We start from the raw sequence: 19,179 nt of genomic DNA, 5'->3' as shown, positions 1-19,179 counted from the left end.
CGCGTGTTCGTAACGCTGTTCCCCTGCGCGTTGTGTACTCCATGCTCTCCGGATATTCTCTGCCATGTGCTCTGACGGTATTGACTCCATGCATGTCGGCTTCTCTGGTGCTTGTACCCGATGACTCTAGAGACTGAGAAAGGACCTCCTACCACGGGTATGGCAGCTTCGACAACGAGCTCCGGTGAGTAGCACTCGCAGTATATCTTCCTCACACGCGCAACTACTGGTTTGCTGACAAGTATACCGATTAGCGTAGAAAATGTATATTTGTTCTTCTTTCACGAACATTCACAAAAACCAGGCGGCGATCGAGAATACACAGTTGGAAACAACGTTCCTTTTTTTCTGTAACGTTTTCACTTAATGGGTGTGAAGGAAAGATGGAACGACTCCTCGAATACTCTGTAAATTGTATTCAGTATTTGGCACCTTACTGATTGCATAACGTACAAAGTGAACTTTACTCTTTAATTTTAATCTACTACTTGTTTACCTGCAGTGGAGCTTCACTGCATGCGACACGTGTTGTGCGGGAAAGAAACATCCCTTCTAGCGTTGAAAGTTTCGCTGTTCCGTAAACGCAAATAGCCGGTTGGTCGATACAGCGTTTTCGTGCGTCTTGGTACGCTGTCTGAAACAGTGGGAGACTTCGTCGTGCGCGTCATGTGTTATCATTTCTTACTGCTATCAGCCAGCGTTGGCGCGACTGCGAGCTTATCAGTGCCCACCTCATCTACGTGCATCAAGCGATATGTCTGGGATGGATTGGAATGTCATTAGGGTGGATCCCGTCTAGTGCTGAAACGAAGTAGTCGCAAAGACTGAATAAAGTGCGTTCACAATAATGTAGATTTTAACGTACATATTGATTGATTATTATATGGTTGATTCGTTGGTATTAGCGCCGTTAGAGACATTATATTAGGATACTGGACAACGATAATGGGGAAAGTAACAAAAAAAAATAACGAAAACTAGCTGGTTAATAATTGAGAGGAGAATTTTTTTTTCCACTTTAGTGCCCCTTTATCCGTGTATTCACACCAGCGACATTCCCCAGAATATTCCAGCGGAAGATGCTGTCACGTGAGCGCGAGCGTTCGACGTCGTGTCTTCACGTGCACTGCTAACCGCGCGGAATACCCTGCGACACCGCAACAAGATATTCCGTAGCAGACGACAGGAAAAGACGCTGACGGTGTCGTCTGCTAAGTGCGCAGGACGCCACTCCCGATATCCTGGCACCGTGTGAATGCTCAACATAACACGAAGCGGAACTTCGGCTTCGTGAGCAGTTTTTTGGTTTTTCTTCCATTAGAATATTCCATGAGTACGACGCTCGTGTGAATACACACTCCACTCACTTCTGCCATTCTTCACTTTACGACGTCATGGACTACACCATTTAAAAGCTATTTAACCGCCTGCCAGCGATTTTGTCCCCAAGAAGACTTACCTTCCTCCACAACGTCGTGCAACATTGATTTCGGGGAAGCACACGTGTGAGTTTCCCATCGATCGTACTCACACAGGGTTTAATTGACCTACTTAGCCAAAAAGACTATTCTCTTTTAGCCGTATATTTCTACCTTATACCCAAAACGCAATGTCGCACACAATCTGGATCGATCGGTCCACAATCCTGGTCGGCCCGCTGGGCACGTCGTACCGTCCGCACTTCACGTTCGTGATCTTGGTTTTCATTTGCAGCCGTCTGGTGGAACAACAACAACAATAAATGAACAACAACAACAGCATAGATGAATGGGTGATGATGATGATGTGATGTGATGGGTGATGATGACATCGGATGTCTGGTGGAAGCTTTACACAATACCCCCAGAAGTTGAAAATTAAAAGAAAACACTAGTCCAGGATGTCAACTTTCAAGAAATTCACATTAATAAAAATGCGATTTCATCTGTTTCGGCGTTTGTCGATGTTGTTTTGTTCGCGCGGGCCTCTGTCATCGCCGCCATCAGGCCAACCCGGAACCGGCAGTGCAAGTATAGCGAGAGGGCGAAAGGAAGCCACTGCGCATGCGCTAACCCTCCTTCAAGTGTGTAACCATGTTCGCGAACGGGGGACAAGTGTCTGCGTTGTTGATTTCTGTCGCTGAGACTCGCTTTGTCCGCAGCTTAGGGCGATCACAATCGCTACCTGATCACGATTGCGAGCGATGTGGATCCTGCATCGGTGCGTTGGGTGAAAGCTGATCCTTTCAGCAATTTCACCATCCATTATTGTATAGTGTTACTACTTCCTTTTTGTTGAACCACACAAAAGTGTTCTATTTATTTGCTCTGCTACAAACAGTCCGCCGTGCTCGCGGTCAGACTTGCGCTACTCCGGTTACACGTATATATCGAATTCCGTTTTGCCGAGGCGGCGAAACAAGTTCGTTCTCCCGACTCTTGTCCCGATATTCTTCATACATGTTGAATTAAAGGTGCACTAAAGTGCAAAAATTTCTTCTCGCATAATTGAAGAATGCCGTTACCTTGACACCAACACAAAAGGAACGGTGTTCGTCGGTTACGTCGTTCGTGACTTACGAAGAAACCGCAATTCACGCTTTCACTCTTCCTCTCCTTCTCAAGAATGTTGACCATGCGGAGCGGGCTCTCATTGGTGTTCTCCTTCAAAACGATTTGTCCGATCATCGCTGGAGATAGTTTGAGGAAACCTCTCCGCATTGTCGACCGTCTTGAGAAGGAGAGGAAGATTGAAAGCGTAAATCGGGGCTTCTTTCGCTCATAACTCGCGGGGTGACGCAACGGATTAGCCCCGTTCCTTTTGTATCGCTCTCAAGGTAATGGCATTATTTTATTCGGCGAGGAGAAATGTTCGCACTTTAGTGCTCCTTTAGATTGCTAGTTATGCTTAAGTTCTTCGCGGATTTCTCTGGACTATCGGCTCTCCCCCCTTTACGTAGTGTGTGTACATTCAAGTATGTGAAAAGAAACCGAAAGTGTGTAAAGAGGTCGCGACAAATCATCCCAGATAAACGTAACAGACGATTCTTTGTACCGATGTGGAACTGCATTGAAAGTTTCAGAGCGAAGAGAGCAATAATAATGGTACCGTGATGTTACACGTAGTATCGAACCCGCGACCTTGAGCTCAGCAAGTCAGCACGTTACCGACTGAGATACAGAAGGCGGTAAGAGGGCGATAGAAGCGGAGAAAATGGGCACCGCGAGTACCGAAACTAATGCCGCTCAGATCTCACCGCCGCCAGTGAGAGAAGCGCACCAGCAGTCACGTGCTTACGGCTGCCAATGGGAATGGTCGCAACTCTGAGCTCTGTGACGTCTGCGCTTTGCTCGGGAGTCTGTTCTATAGGGCCAAGTAGGACACGTAGGAGCATAATTCTCTTTTTCCGCAGTATTCTGGCGTGCAGTATACAATGCGCCCAAGATGTAATAAACCACATACTATAAACGTATTTGTATTCACGATGTATTAATTTTCGCGGATTTCGCAACAACAAAAATCGCGAGAAATTGTACTCGCGAACACAGCTTGACGTTTATCCCGCAAAGAGAAACAGCCCTGGAATCGCGAAATTAAATACTTGCGAATAACTTTACTGAATGCGCGATTGAAAGTGTCCCAACCTCTTTAAGCAAGACGTGGATCTTCCTATCATTCTGGTTTAAAATCCCTGCATATTGCCCTTCTAGAAACACTGTTCGCTATCCTGGTGCACTCCTCCTGAAGCGATAACGTGTACCTATTATTTCCGCGAAAATAATCTCACCGTTTCTACTTGTATATCGGCGCCTTGTAGACCGCATATCGTGCGTCCTTTCGATTCACGCATTGATTTTTCCTCGTCTGTCTTCTCCGCGTCATCATTTGCCGTAGACCACTGCAGACGTATACGCCTGGAAAAATACTGTGGAAAGAAACAGGAAGGGACAAGGACGTAAGCTGGGACGCTACGGCGCCGAAAGTTATTGGGTCGTTGGTAAAACTCCAGCGGAAGATCTCATCCTGCGAGAGAGGAGTGATGTCTTTTCCTTTTTCTTCTTTTTTTTTTTTTTTCCTCGGTAGTGTCCCGATAAATTATTGCGTGACTGTTTCCAGTTGCCATGTTTTTCAATCCAAAGAATACGAGTTAACTGTTTCAGCCGGGACTCGCGTTATCTTTGTGCGCCACTTGCGGTATCCTACGGTCTGTCGGCCCCCCTGAGAAGTACACTCTTAAAAAAAAGGGTGTACTTTAACTCCTGTTTTTGCCACATATATAACACCCTTTTGGAGAGTACAATTACGCTCAAAAGGGTGTCTCCTCACTCCCTCAAGGGAGTAGCATAACACCTTTCTCCCCACTGGAGAGTAATATTCCTCCCCGGCAGGGAGAAGGTGTTATGCTACTCCCTTGAGGGAGTGAGGAGACACCCTTTTGAGCGTAATTGTACTCTCCAAAAGGGTGTTATATTTGTGGCAAGGAAAGGAGTTAAAGTACACCATTTTTTTAAGAGTGTAGAGGGAGAGGGAAGAGTAAATCACGATGCGACGCAGCGGATGAACCCCGTTCCTTTTGTATTGTTGCCAAAGTAACGGCATTTCTCTTTGCGCGAGAGGAAATTTTAGCACTTCAGTGCCCCTTTTAAAGGTGCCAGGAGTTATTTTCATAGTTAAATGCCACGAGAAAACGTTACAAATGTTCTCCGATAGCGCCCCAGGGGTCTTTTTCGGGTACTACACGTATAGAGTGTACGGAATTATAATGTCAACACGTTATTACTCCGGAAATATACTGCTTCTGAACGATGACTGACAGAAACACTAGAGGATGCCCGGCCTTTCAGTTGCGAATCGTCATGCAGCCATGATGCGGACTACAAGGGGATGCGACAACATCGTGGGCGTACAGGAGTGTACAGGCGTAGGAGGGTATATTATAATAAGGGGAGCTTCGCTGCTCTATATAAAGATGTCATTAAGCGTAGCGCTGTTTCGAAAGGAGAGCAGGAAAGACCTGACAGTTTGCGCGCAGCAAATATACGAGCGAAATGTAATCCTGTCTTGCGTGTTCAACAATGGGAAGCGCATATATTCGTGCTAGTAAGTCGTGTGCACCAAAAATGCTATATTTTTTTAGCATCGGTTTCAGGAATATGCTCTTTACATCGTCACTCACGCGTTGATTATGCTCTTTAAAGACACGTCCGCGCTACGAGAACCCAACTACATAACGCAGTGTTTCTGAACTGACTGTATTGGAGGAAACCCATTGATCGGAGCTAGCAAGACTTCTTAGGATCCTACCGCTATGCACAATTGTAGACGCAACTAGAAGGACCAGGCGGGCTAGCTGTCGTACGAGTAGCGGAATGATTTTTATTTATTGATTGCGATATTATTTGATTATTTATTCTGGGGTACGATTGTCGGTTGAGCAACCGTTGATGACGATAGCTGCTCGCTCTATAGTTTCTGCAACAAGCTTCAGCCGCGACGTCCGGCGATTTCCGGATGCGGGTCTCTATGCCAACGATGAGACGTCCATCACGGTCAGCTACCAAGGCTGACTGAAGGCAAAAAAAAAAAAAAAAAAATGACGCACCGTATACCGGTGAAATGGCTAACCGTTGTCGGCCTCGCAGAGGTGGGCAACGTCACGACTGACGCCCTGGGGGGAATGTGCGTCCTGGGCCGACTTCTAAGAGAACTGTGTCGACATATGTCTGAATGCCCCCGACTGAGGAAAAAACCCCGGAAAACCCCACACAGCACAGCCGGCAACCTTCCCTTCTCGACGTGACATGGCCAGCACGCTAACCACTGAGCCACGCAAGCTGTATAACCAAGTCGTATAACACAATATAATGTAACCGTATAACGTATAAGTCGTATAACAAGCTGTATACCCAAGTCGTATAACGTAGCCGTATAACATATATAAGTCGTATAACGTATATATAACAGTCGCATAACCCAAGTCCAGGGCCTCGGCTTCTTCATTTAGACGCTGCCTTTCTATTCGCCCTGCTGGATTGCAGTGCGTTAGTGTCTTCCCGAATTGTGTATCTAAGCAGGGCCCCAAAGGCTTTCTTCACAACCATCACACTCCATTACAACGTCGCGGCAATATTAGATCTGTTCGTTGAGAGAGTGCCGAGGAGGGGGGATATTGCTCGGTTGCTTCTCCTGCCTACATTGCGTCACTGCAGTGAAAGCACGCTTCACAGGAAACTGCGAGGGACGACAGATGTGCGCACGCAATCTAAAAACGGAACTTCGCATTATACATATCACACACTGAAGGCCAACCATCGCACAGAAGGATTCAGTTGTCACTTCTGATTTGTGAATAGCTTTGCGCCAGAAAATTCCAAATCAAACTCAAACTTCTGATTTCTGGTACACGCGGGGCGTACGCATTTTCTGTAACAATTCACGTAATTACACAAGCCTTCTCTTCGTTTTTAGAGCGAGGGCAGTACTATCTTTGCAGCATGATGTGGGCAAGCATTGTGCTTGTCCCATCATACAGTTGGCAATACAAACTACACAAGTGTCACAGAAAGGCGTGCGTCCCTCGTTTTCAACAAATCGGGGGCGGGGGGGCGATGTCACTCGGCATGATGGCTGTCTTGGAGCGTGTTAAGTGGTGAAGTTCTGTTTGAAGAATGCACGCCTTTTCTGACCTCCTTCCCTATTTATTGTATTCACACACTGGTGGAAGAAAAGTTCCTCCGCGTGTTATGTTGAGCAAACGCACGGTGCCGGCATATTGGGAGCGGCGTACACTTAGCAGACGACACCCGTCTGCATCCTTCCCTGTCGTCTGCTACGACATTATTAGCAGACGACACCCGTCTGCATCTTTCCCTGTCGTCTGCCACGAAATATAGTGTGAATACGCCGCAGGGTGTTCCGCACGGTTAGAATTGCACCAAAAGACATGACGTTGAGGAGTTGTGGGTAAGTGTCAGCAGAAAGCTGTGACGTTCTTCCCATCTTCCGCGGGAATGGTCTGGGGAATGTCATTGTGTGAATACACGGTATGCGTAGAATGCATTCTGCACTTAAAGGGGCTCGCTGTTTAAGCTATCGCCGTTGTCGGCTGACAAGTAAACAATTCCACTTCCAAGGCAATCGCTGGCTTTACGGCTCACGGGTACAATAGCTGCGGGAAATGGGAACTTATAATTAATTATTAATGCCCGCGAAGTCACATGAATTATTTCACGCCACAGACGAGCAGACTTCGGCGTCTTGCGGCGGTTGACTTCGTTCCTGGAGAAGAGGTCGAATGCTCGGATGTTCCTGTTCACGGAAATACGGCCCGTACAAATATATTCAGGAAAAATCGATTGCTGGTGGTCTCAGCTGTGTTCCTTACCAGTTTGAGGGAGAGGCTTGTAATCGATATGAACTTCTTGAGTTTAACGCAGGCCCTGTTGATTGTGGCACCATGTCTTCTTACACGAGTGTGATCTCCTGCTCAAGATGTTTATCCGCATTAATGCTGACCGCTTACGACCATTAGTCTGTGTTATTGCGTGTGTAATCATGAGCCACTTCAACGATGCGTAAGGGCGACCAACTTGGAGAGAAGTAAATTCAAAAATAACAAAGACGGTTAAGAGCATCAACTGTTTACTATATATACATAAAATACATTTTTCTTCACGTTCTTTTTTCTTCACGTTTTTTCTTCTAAGAAGTAAATTCCTAAAAGAGAAGCGCGTCTTGTTCCAAGAGAAGTTAAAGATTGCATGTTGTCAGGGCCATTCCTCTTTCACTAGAACAAACCGACGGAATAGCGATGACCCATGGAAATATTGTACGCCCACGAACTACGTTAATCATTTCATAATCATTTATCACTTGTTCATTCTTTATCACGTTGTCAACCTGCTGATCTGTGCTATTAATCACCCTTTAGCAGAGGTCGGCACTTGTGTCTCCTGCTCACTCACACTCACTCTCACTCACCACCCGCTCATCTCTCCGTTTGCTCACGCGTGCTCACTCATTCCCCACGTTGAGCATGCGTGAGCATAAACGAGCATGCTCATCAGTGAGTTTTGCCGAGGTACGCCCTTTAGTAGTAAACGTGGAGCTGCAATAGGCGACTACTGCACACTTTCGCATTTCCGATCATTTATAGATCTGCCACATTATAAATCTTATGTAACGATTAGGCGTAGGACTAAATTAAATAAATATATTATTGTATAAATAGCTAATTAGTTCATCTAATTGCCAGAATAACATTAGTGAATTTCATTCAGTGAAAAGTCGCCAAAGTAAATGCTACGCCCACAACCTCGCGGACATCTTCAACGAATTAAAATTAAATTTAAAATCCCCTAATTCAAAATAAATTAGAAATTTTAAAAAATTGAACTAAAAATCAAAATTAAGAATCTTATAATAAAAAAATTTAAAATCTCTTCGGCAGGGGCCATCAACATGAAACACGTGCCCCTGTCATCATAGCCATCATAATAAAGTTGTTGTTGTTGTTGTTTTTCCTTCCATTTGTGTTCCGGAATGAAGGCGACCAAACACTCTGGGTCGTGTCCACGGCGCTGAAGATGTGACGCCGACATGAGCGTCACCGAGGCGCGTTCACCCCGAGAATTTCAGTTCCGAGCAAAAGAAGTCGATGGTCGGCAGGCGTTCGTTACCGCGCAAAATAATCGGCAAGATCAGAGATGAAGGAGTCTTTCGAGACATAGAATCGAGCATTCACAGGAACGGGATCAATGAAGGATCAATACCCAGATTTCAGGGAAGGACATCAAAAGGAAGAGCGTGTAATCTCTTCCGAGAAGTTTCGGGGAGGGGGGGGGGGGGGACTTTTGTTGTGCGCAGGGACAATTGCTCGAGTTCGTCGTTACGGATATTGAATTTATGTGGTATACTGCACCTCTGACTGCCACGAAAAGCGAAAAGAGAGAGAGAGAGATAAATGGAAGAAAATGAAAGAGACGTAATTTGCACACCTGTCTGTTTCCCCCCCCCCAATTCTCCCTCCCCCTGAGCAACATGCCGTCAGTTAGGCAGGCAGACCGCTCGTCTACCCAACGTTACCCCCCCCCCCCACCCGGGGTCTGTTTCACGGAAAAGGTTTAAAGGGACACTCCCCCGCTTCTCCTGGTGGAATGAAAGATATATACCATTACCCTGAGAACAATACACTCAAGAAACAAGGGCGAACAAGAAACAACAAGAAAAAAGGGTGTGAAAAGGTGGTAACTTCTATAGTTACCGCCTCAGTCAACATAGCGTCTGAGAAAAGGGTGTAAAAGGGTGGTACAAGCAATTATCACATATCCAAATTGCTACAAAAAGGCGTACGAGCCCCTCGCTCACCGAATCAGGAGCGATAACCCTATCGTTCGTGGCAAGGCTTGACGGACAATGTGCTATGTGGTGAAGTTCTGTTTTGAGAGTGAGGTAAGAGGTAGAACTTTGCAACCTTTTATGCACAGCATATGCAAAAACTATTACCTCCTAAAAGGTGTAACTGCTCCACCGTTTTTTTTCCTCTCTCTCTCTCTCTAAGAGTGTACAAAAGGAACAAGAACAACACACCATCAAAGCGCAGCGCTTTTAATTCCTACTTTACAGAATATATACAGGGTGTTTCACCTGACGTGAAAAAAAATTCGAACTGGCCACGTACTCAACGAAGGATTTCGGGACTTTCGGTAATTACCTTCTGGGAACTTTTGCCGCGATTTGTGAAGGTTTTGGACAATTTTTAATTGAGGGAAATTAATTTTTTTCAATTGAACTTTGAAAATTGCCAAGCGAACCTCACTTTTTTTTACAGAAATGTGAAGTCCTCCACGGATATCCACAGACCCAACAAAAACTATGCAGTGTACCGCAACAGAAACAGTACAATAAAATTTGTAAAAATTCCGCTTTAGCCCCGCCCGCTTGATTGTCGCAAAGAAGAGCGCGCGGAAGGTGCGGGGAGAGGAGGAAGTGTTCCCACCTCTTGTTTTACCTCTCTTTCCCCCGCTTTGACCTTGATGCTGGTGACAACCGTCTTATCACAAAGCGTAATTTTTACAAATTTTTTCGACATTTTTGTTGCGATACTGTGCGTAGCTTTTGTTGGGTCTGCGGTTATCAGTGGAGGACTTCATATATCTGTAAAATGCAATTTTTCAGTCGCTCTGTCAATGCAAGTTTCAAAGTTCAATCGAAAAAAATAAATTTCCCGCAATTAAAAATTGTCCAAAGCCTTCCTCAATGGTGGCAAAAGTTTCCAGAAGGTAACTGCCGAAAGTCCCACAGTACTCCGACGAGTACGTCGCCAGTTGGAATTTTTTTTATCACTTTAGGTGAAACACCCTGTAGAGTTACAGAATACGAGAGTGGCCCCAATCCTGGAACCCGCGCATATCTAATGCTGAACCAGAATGCTAAATTACATTGCCCCCATTTCGAGTGCAATATTTTATTTCGCGGGAGGAACTTCTCGTTTCACGGGACAATCTCGTAATCTCGGGTCCAATCCCGTAAAGCATAATTAATGAGGGCGCTCGCACGAGTGAGATTTGGGTCAGGAGCGTCAAACGTGCATTGTCGATACAGCCGGTCCACAGCCACAGCCATATACAGGGGTTCCATCGGAAGCGAATGTTTTACTAGCGCTTGACATATGAGGGGCATGACAACGCACACAATTTCGTCGCTGCGCAGTTAAGTGGAATGTAAATGGTTATGGTTATTACCATATCATTGCCGAGCTTGTTGGTTATACTATTTGTTTATCCAGTCAGTATTTCTTAAGGAAAAATATATGAGAGGGACTGCGACATCTTCATCGAAGTATTATGGTCATATGAACTGGTCACGGCTTGCGCTCGCCAGCACACATCATGGATGTACACTGTTAAAACAGAACTTCATCGCATAGCACTCTGCTAGAGAACCACCATTCCGAATGATACCATTCTGTGTCATGATTCGTTCAAAACAGGGGAGGAGCCTGTCTGGGACATGCATAATGTGTCCGAGATAGGCGCCTTCTCCCATTTTAAGCCAATAAGGACACAGAATGATATCATTCGGAATGGTGGTTCTGCGTGTAGGCTGCGTTGGCTGACACTCGTAAAACAGGACTTCATCACATAACACGCTAAAGGCGTTGCACAAAGCGATGCGATTACCACTACCTGATTTGTGGAAAGAACGGGGCGTACGCCTTTTTTGTGACATTTAACGTCATTGCGTAAGTGTCATTAAAAGGCGTACGCCTCCTTTTCAAGCAAATTAGGGGAGAAAACGATGTCATTCGAGATGATGGTTGGTTGCGTGTGGTTAGAGCGTACATCCTTAAAAATGAACTTCACCGCATAGCACGCTCCTACCCAACCATCATCCTGAGTGACATCGTTCTAGCCCCTGATTTGTTGAGAACGGGGGGCGTACGCCTTTTTTGTACCAATTATGTACTGCATAACTGGTCCAAAGATGGCGTACGCCTCCCGTTTTCAACAAATCAGGGGAGAGGATGATGTCACTCAGGATGATGGTTGGGTAGGAGCGTGCTATGCGGTGAAGCTCACTTTTAAGAGTGCCACCCCAAAACAGGGCTTCACCGCACGACACGCTCAGATCCAACTGCATTTCGGAACGATATCGTTTAAAACGGGAGGAGCACGCCTTTTTGTGACACTTACGCAGTTCAGTTGTCACAAAAAGGCTTACGGTCCGCGCTTTCCGCAAAACAGGAGTCATAACCGTATCATCCTGTGCAGTGATTGGCCTTCAGCACGTTATGCGGTGAAGTTTCGGTTTTTAGATGGGACCCAGGTTCGAATCCGGGCGCCAGCTGTGCTGCCTGGATGCTTTGCCTGGGTTTTCCTCATACGCTTTAAGACAAATGTCGGCGCAGTTCCCTGTGAAGTCGGCCCTGGACGCACGATCATCACCCCCCCCCCTCCTGCGATAATTGTGACGTTGCCCGCATGACGATGGCCGACTATACACGGCAAGTAATTTCATCACCACCACCCCCTTCTGTATTTAGAACGCATTCGCCCAAGCAGCACAGCATCTTGGCCCAATATTGGCAATGCCGGCCCAATATTGGTCCAATATTGGGCCAAGATGTTGTGCTGCTTGGGCGATAACCACGATGCAGTGGTTTACCCAGAATAATTTCGTCCTTGGGCTTGTGTCGGGATCTGCAGAGGGTGGGTGGGGGGGGGGGGGTGACGTCACCACGTCGAAATATTGCGCAATCTCACAAGATTTTACGGGGGTGTCTCCCAAATTTTGGGGGTGGTTAGGGGTGTGTGGGATGGGTCTCGATAGATCACTGCCACCAAGTATTCCCGCGCACTGCGATTTTCCTATCCCTCCATCCACGGGAGCTGGAATCACTGAGCCTTCACTTCGAGCAGAGCGAATCGTGTCGGGCCGTTTATATAGAAGACCGTCGACAGCTCCGGCAGTCCGTCATCGAGAAGTGACCGCTTTCCTTTCCCTTAGGAGCCCTCTCCCCCTTCCCCGATATTGCGGTGCTTTCCGGAATCGATCAATAACTGCTTCAAGTCCCTGTAGTGTCCGTAATCGTGTTTTCTGCGCCCGAGCAAATTGCGCGAAATGTTGTTTGCACTGCGTTAACCGAGTTATGGCCGTCGTTGAACAAAACTTGCCCTTCACATTCCGCTAATCACGAAGCTTTTCCCAAGTTTTGCCTCCCCGCGTTTAACCTGGCATCGCGACATTCCTGGAGGCGGTAATTGTCGGTGCAAAGAGCGAGTTAGTCTATATATACCGGGTGCTAGCGTCGCGCTGTAGTCGTGTTCGTACAAAACCGTAGTGGTGCGTAAAAGACCACCAAGAAATTCTTTACCATTCTATATAGAACCCCGAATATATACACCGAATATGGTAAGTATCAAAGAAAATGTTATGTTCTCCACATATTTTATACTGCCTCAAAGGACTTAATAACTTCCACTTCCAGACGAGTTCTCAAACATATTAAACAATTCCTTCTGGAAGTCTAATATAACAGTTTAAAACAATGTATTTCATATGTTCTATTTCGTAGCAAGTAATAAGTTTCTCTTTATACAAGTATGTCACACGTGGTGGGTTTCTGCAGTTTGTGACAGGTTTGTGTACAGGTTTATTGAGACAAGTTCCTATTTTCTTGTAGCTGACTGATGTGGCCAACAAGCCCCTAGGGGGGGGGGGGATATGTTTATTATATATAAAAAATAAGAGGGAAAGCCCTAGGGCTTAGGCTATATACACACGTTTAATATCTGTAAGGATGTTAAAGGATAAATATGAATATCCGCAGGAAACGAACATAGTGCTTGAAACGCTGCATGTAAAGTTCTTTCGTGTACATATTTAAGTTTGACAAAGGCTACCTTCATATTAAATGTAATAAGGAAAGAATAAAGTTCAACTTCAGCACCGGAGATGCCGTTCTATGGGTTGAACACGACTGTCGAGTGTTTTCTGGTGTTTGTTACTTGGTATATGTTTCTTTTACTCCTCGGCAATATAATCACGTGTTTGTTTCGCAGGGTTCGAGGTTGTTGTTCGGTAGTAAAGGGAAATACACCATGACTCGTGCAACAGAGCTTTACTGCATAACGCGCTCCTACACTTTTGAGACAGAGGGGGGGGGGGGGGGGTCGACTTAGCTTACCGTTGTTGGCCGCACTCAAGTGAGCATCGTCACGACTATAGCAAAAAAAAAAAAAAAAACAAGAGAGAGAGAGAGAAAAAAAAAGGGGGGGGGGAGAAGAGAGTTGACGAGTTCAAAGTGAGGCATAGGCAGGATGAACGACACTGATGGGACGGAGGTGCGCTGTAGATGAGAGGTGAACTAGAGTGGTCTTTCTGCGAGGCCCGTTTCTTGAAGAAAACGCACGAGGTTGCGAGTTTTTGTAAGTCGTTCTGCATAATAACCTTCGGGGAAGAGGCCGTCCGTTGGTATGCCAGGAAATGTAGGTAGACCAAGCGCAGTTCTTATTCCGGCACGATGAAGGCGCTCAAGGGCCTGCCACTGCGCAGGCGCAAGGTCTACGTACGGCGCCATGTAGAGAATACATGACAATATGAGAGCTTTGTGCAGGGTGAGCAATGACCGCGCATTGCAGCCCCGTGATTTACCGCTGATTCTGCGAAGCAAGTTAAGCATTTTCTTTCCCTTGCAGATAGTCTGGTTGACTTGCTTAGACCAGCGTATAATGCGCTACTGCTGGTGACACCAAGATATTTACATGACGCGCATCTTGGGATGGGAGTGTTATTAATGCTGAGGCTAGGGAAGCCTTTGCCCCACGTACTTTCCACGGGGAATGCAAACCATGCATTTTGACTTTTCTGGCGACGCTTCCGGACCTCTCGCAAGCAGCGCCGCATTAAGCCCGTTCAAGGCAATATCAGCTGTGTCACGAATTTTCTCCTTGTTCGTTCCCACGATGCGGACACAGATGTCGTCCGCGTAGATGGTGAGACGAAGGGTGTATGGTGTAGGGCGGATTCCTCGGTGTATTCCAGCCATATGATTAGGTCGAATAGTTAAGGTCATGGAACGCTGCCTCGTGGGACTCCTCGCTCAAACTTCTTCATAGAACTAATACACCCGCGGGCAGACACGTCAAACGTTCTGCCGGATAGAAAGTCACAGAGGTATCCCAGCAGCCGGCCAGTGATACGAGCTTCTTCGAGCGCAGCTTAACATGCCGTGGGCGTTACCGAGTCGTATGCCGTCTTCACATCAGTGAAGAAAGCGAGAGCAAACGCATTGGACTCTCTCGCTTGCTTCAGGCTAGTAGCCACTTTGAACAGATCTTCACCACACAGCACGGTGAAAGCCCACCATATTGCCCACAGATATCACTCCTGATTTGTGTGTGGGAGAGATTTACTAGACGGATTTCACATGGTACTATACAACAAGGAAAACACACACATAACATACACAACACAAGATCAACGATACAGGGCGATGCAAATTGCGGATATTAACAAATGAGAGGCAATGAATGATAAATGATCATGGATGGGAAAAGATATGGATGGTGAAGAAAATATGTACAAAAGATGAATTCGTTTTTGACGGGACGCCGGCGATGGACGGGAAGCCTGATTTGTTGAAAGCGTGGGGCGTACGCCTTTTTGTGACTCACTAACATAAGTGCATAAGTGTCGTCACATATTCGAGATTATGTTTGGCTAAAGTGAGTGCTATGAGGTGAAGTTCTGTTCTAAGAGTGTAGCCAACTATAAAACGAGAGGCGCGCGCTTTTTTTTTAGGACACTTATCACTCTAAACACAGAGCTTCACCGCATAGCATTCTCCTATAGCCAACCATCATCCCGAATGACGACGTTCTCTCCCTTGATTGGATGAAAACGGGGGGCGTACGCCGTTTTTGTGCCAACTATGGACTGCATAATACCAGAAAAATGGCGTACCCCCCCCCCCCCCATTTTCAGCAAATCAGGGGAAAGAACGATGCCACTCGGGATGGTGGTTGGCTAGGAGCGTGATATGCGGTGAAGCTCTGTTTTTTAGAGTGTGTATTGCACTCTCTCTACAGGATGCAGTATCGCACGTGCGTGCGTTGAGGTTGTCCCACGTGGGCTGCTCACACGTGCGACGCGTCGTCGTCGTAAAAGGTTATGACATGTACGGGACAGCGGCCTACAAGCGGTAAGCTACTATACACGAGGAGGACAATAAAGATAATGTCCCCTGTGGAATGACGACGGGGCTGTTCTTTCTATCGTTTTAATACCCACACATTGCGAAATAAAGGTGGAGCCACCTTACAAGGTAATCACCTACACACTCTCGGAACAAAATTTCACCGCATAGCACGCCGTGCTATGCACGTTGGAGAGACGCATGTAAAGGAGCTATGACCTCTACCAAGCTAACCGGCCGACTGTGTCGGCTCCAAACGGCGATTTTAACTTGTAGGCTGTGACACCTTTTGTATAGATGAATCCGATAGGTCTGTATTTTCACCACATATAGCACGCTCCTAGCCAACCATCATCCCGAATGACAACGTTCTCGCCCATGATTTGTCGATAACGTGAGGCGGAGCCTATTATGTATTCATTATGTACGGCTATACAAAATGGGCTCCGCCTCCCGTTTTCAACAAATCAGGGACGAGCACGTTGTCATTCGGGATGATGGTTGGCTAGGAGCGTGCTATGTGGTGAAGTTCATTTTTAAGAGTGTATAGAGCAGAACGTTATGTGTACCTCCGCGTTGGCGTCTGATTGGGTGCTACAGCTCTTCAAATGACGTAACAATGGATAGAGATATCTGGATGACAGTACGTCTACTCGCCCGTATCCGAAAAAAAGTGCGTTTTCGTGCACACGTTATGAAGGCGAAGTATCGAATAAATTGTAAATAGAATTACGAAGCGTAGAAGAGCAATATTACACTTATTACACCCTTAACTAAACACCTGCAGATAGGAGTTAAGGTGGAAAGATAATGACTATACCGTACCCCGACAAGCCATTTTCGTTTGGCGTATACAACTATACATGTATTACTCTAGCGAGATACGGTTCCACGTTTGTCTTGTTTGTCTTGCGCCAACCATTGCCACGAATGATGGGGTTATCGCTTCTGATTCGAAGAGAGAGAGAGAGAGAGAGGGGGGGCATACGCCTTTTTGTGTCAATTTGGATAGACGATAATTGACACAAAAAGGCGTACGCCTCCCTCTCTCCTCGAATCAGAAGCCCTATCATTCGTGGCACAGGTTGGCGCAGAGCGTGCTATGCGATGAAGTTCAGTTTTTAAGAGAGTAGGGATGAAAGGTGAATCGTGAACTTCACCACATCACACTGCGAAGGTCAACCATTGCACGGAATGATACCGCTACCACTCCTGGTGTGTGGAAAGCGCGGGGCGTACGCCCCTTTTGTGACAGGCAACGCAACTGCCCGAGTGTCACAAAAAGGCTTAGGCCTTCACTTTTCAACAAACCAGAGGGAGTACGATGTCATTCAGGATGTTGGTTGGCTACACTCTTAAAAATGAACTTCACCGCATAGCACGCTCCCAGCCAACCATCATCTCGAATGATATCGTTACCTGCCCTGATTTGTTGAAAACGGTAAGCGTGCGCCTTTTTTTGTGACAATTATGAACAGCATAAGTGTCACAAAAAGGCGTACGCCTCCCGTTTTCAACAAATCAGGGCAGATAACGACACCATTCGAGATGATGGTTGGCTAGGAGCGTGCTATGCGGTGAAGTTCATTTTTAAGAGTGTAGGAGCGTGAGCTATACGGGTGTATATCTTGTACACTCTTAAAAATGAACTTCACCACATATCACGCTCCTAGCCAACCACCATCCCGAATGACAACGTTCTCGCCCCTGATTTGTTGAAAACGGGAGGAGGAGCCTATTTTGTGCCGTGCATAATGGCACAAAATAGGCTCCTCCTCCCGTTTTCAACAAATCTAGGGCGAGAACGTTGTCATTCGGGGTGATGGTTGGCTAGGAGCGTGCTATGCGGTGAAGTTCATTTTTAAGAGTGTACACAGAAGCTCCAGAAGTTCATGGTTGATCAGCCGTTGCTCAACGCTCTGTAACAGTGCAGAGTGCAAGATAACAACAGCAAATCTGCATCGGTCCTCCGCTTCGCCCTGTAAAGTCCCCACAATGCCGAGCACGGTAAAGCTGATTATGCCCCTCTAGACAGGGGCTGAGCATAATGAGAAGAGAAGCGGACCGTTATTAATCCTATTGGAGCAGATAAGCTAGTAGAAAACGCAACGGTGACTCAAGGTACTCCACCCAGCCATGCATGAAACGCCTAACGGAGACGAAATCTTTTTTTGCGCGGACGTAGCGTTCGATATCACTCCTTGTCGAACGGAGCTGCAATGCTCTTGAAAGCAATTTCTGCCCCGTCGAACAATCTGATTCCTTTAACCAGTTTCTTCCCCCTCCCCTCCCCATGTGCAATCAGGCAGACATTAGTGTGTGCGTGCATTTCTGTCCGCTGTGGCAGAATGGGAGTGTATATCGAATGCAGCTTTGATTCGTTGAAGTGTTGATTGGAAAATGGTCGGAGTGCCGTGAGTGAATGGTATGACCGTGAGAGCGGTTTGTGGAAAAAAAATGGAAAGGAGACTCACGTGCTGTACAGCAGAACTACGCGGTTATTATTCGTAAAAAGAAAGAGAGAGAAGAAAGAGAGAGACAAGAGAGAGAGAGAGACGAAAAGAGACGAAAAGGGAAAAGAGACCCACGTGCTGTGCAGCAAAACTACACGGTTATTATTCGTAAAAAAAGAAAGAGAGAGACGAGAGAGAGAAACGAAAAAGAAGAGAGACGAAAGACGAGAGAAAGAGAGAGCGAGATGAAAAGGGAAAGGAGACCCACGTGCTGTGCAGCAAAACTACAGGGATATTATTCTTAAAAAAAAAGAGAGAGAGAGACGAGAGAGAGAGTGAGACGAAAAAGAAGAGAGACGAAAGGCGAGAGAGAGAGAGGCGAAAAGGGGAAGGAGATCCACGTGCTGTGCAGCAAAACTACACGGTTATTATTGTAAAAATAAATATAAAAAAAAGAGAGAGACGAAAACAAACAGCTTCGGCCACTCGACGTATTAAAGGGGACTGAAGTGCAAAGATTTGTACGCGTTCCCTCTCTCTCTGAAAATGCGCGACAATGCGGAGAAACCTCTGATTGGTCACCTCAGCCGATCTCCCTCAATGACAGATCGTTTGAGCAGACCAATCAGGGCCCGCTCCGCATTGTTGCGCATCTTGAGAAGGAGAGAGAAAGCGTAGATTGCTGTTTCCTTCCCTCATAAATCACGAACGACGCAACGGATGAAAGCCGTTCCTTTTATGTTGGTGTCAAGGTTACAAAATGCCTCTTTCTTTCTTTCTTTTTTAAATTAGAATAAATGACAATATATTTTAGGTTAAGTGGGTCACCTCCTGGCGCTTTGTCCTTATTAATTTTGACTAACGAGCTTTTTAATTATGATAGATAGAATTTCGGCGCAGTGACGACGTCTATTGCTTTTGTGTGCGGTGATGCAGAACAAGAGCCGCGGGTGTCCCTCCATCGCAATTTAAGGGCAAGGGTGAAAGCGCCCGTCTTGGGTAACGAGAGAAATTACATCCAAATCTACTTCTTATTGTTATTCTATTTGA

General features: G+C 46.3%; 1 protein-coding gene across 1 annotated transcript in view; it reads left to right on the top strand.

Annotated features, from left to right (window-relative positions):
- LOC135370722 (calcium/calmodulin-dependent protein kinase kinase 1-like) overlaps window positions 1-19,179 on the top strand; it is a 129,581-nt gene continuing 110,402 nt past the window's right edge. The window contains exon 1 of the mRNA XM_064604536.1: window positions 1-184. Coding sequence (XP_064460606.1) covers window positions 121-184 — 64 coding nt within the window. The 5' untranslated portion in view covers window positions 1-120. The remainder of the gene's footprint in view (window positions 185-19,179) is intronic.

This window comes from Ornithodoros turicata, chromosome 10 (genome assembly GCF_037126465.1).
Source record: "Ornithodoros turicata isolate Travis chromosome 10, ASM3712646v1, whole genome shotgun sequence".
In the NCBI taxonomy this organism is placed as follows: Eukaryota; Metazoa; Arthropoda; class Arachnida; order Ixodida; family Argasidae; genus Ornithodoros; species Ornithodoros turicata.
This window is presented reverse-complemented; position numbering and strand designations above follow the sequence as displayed.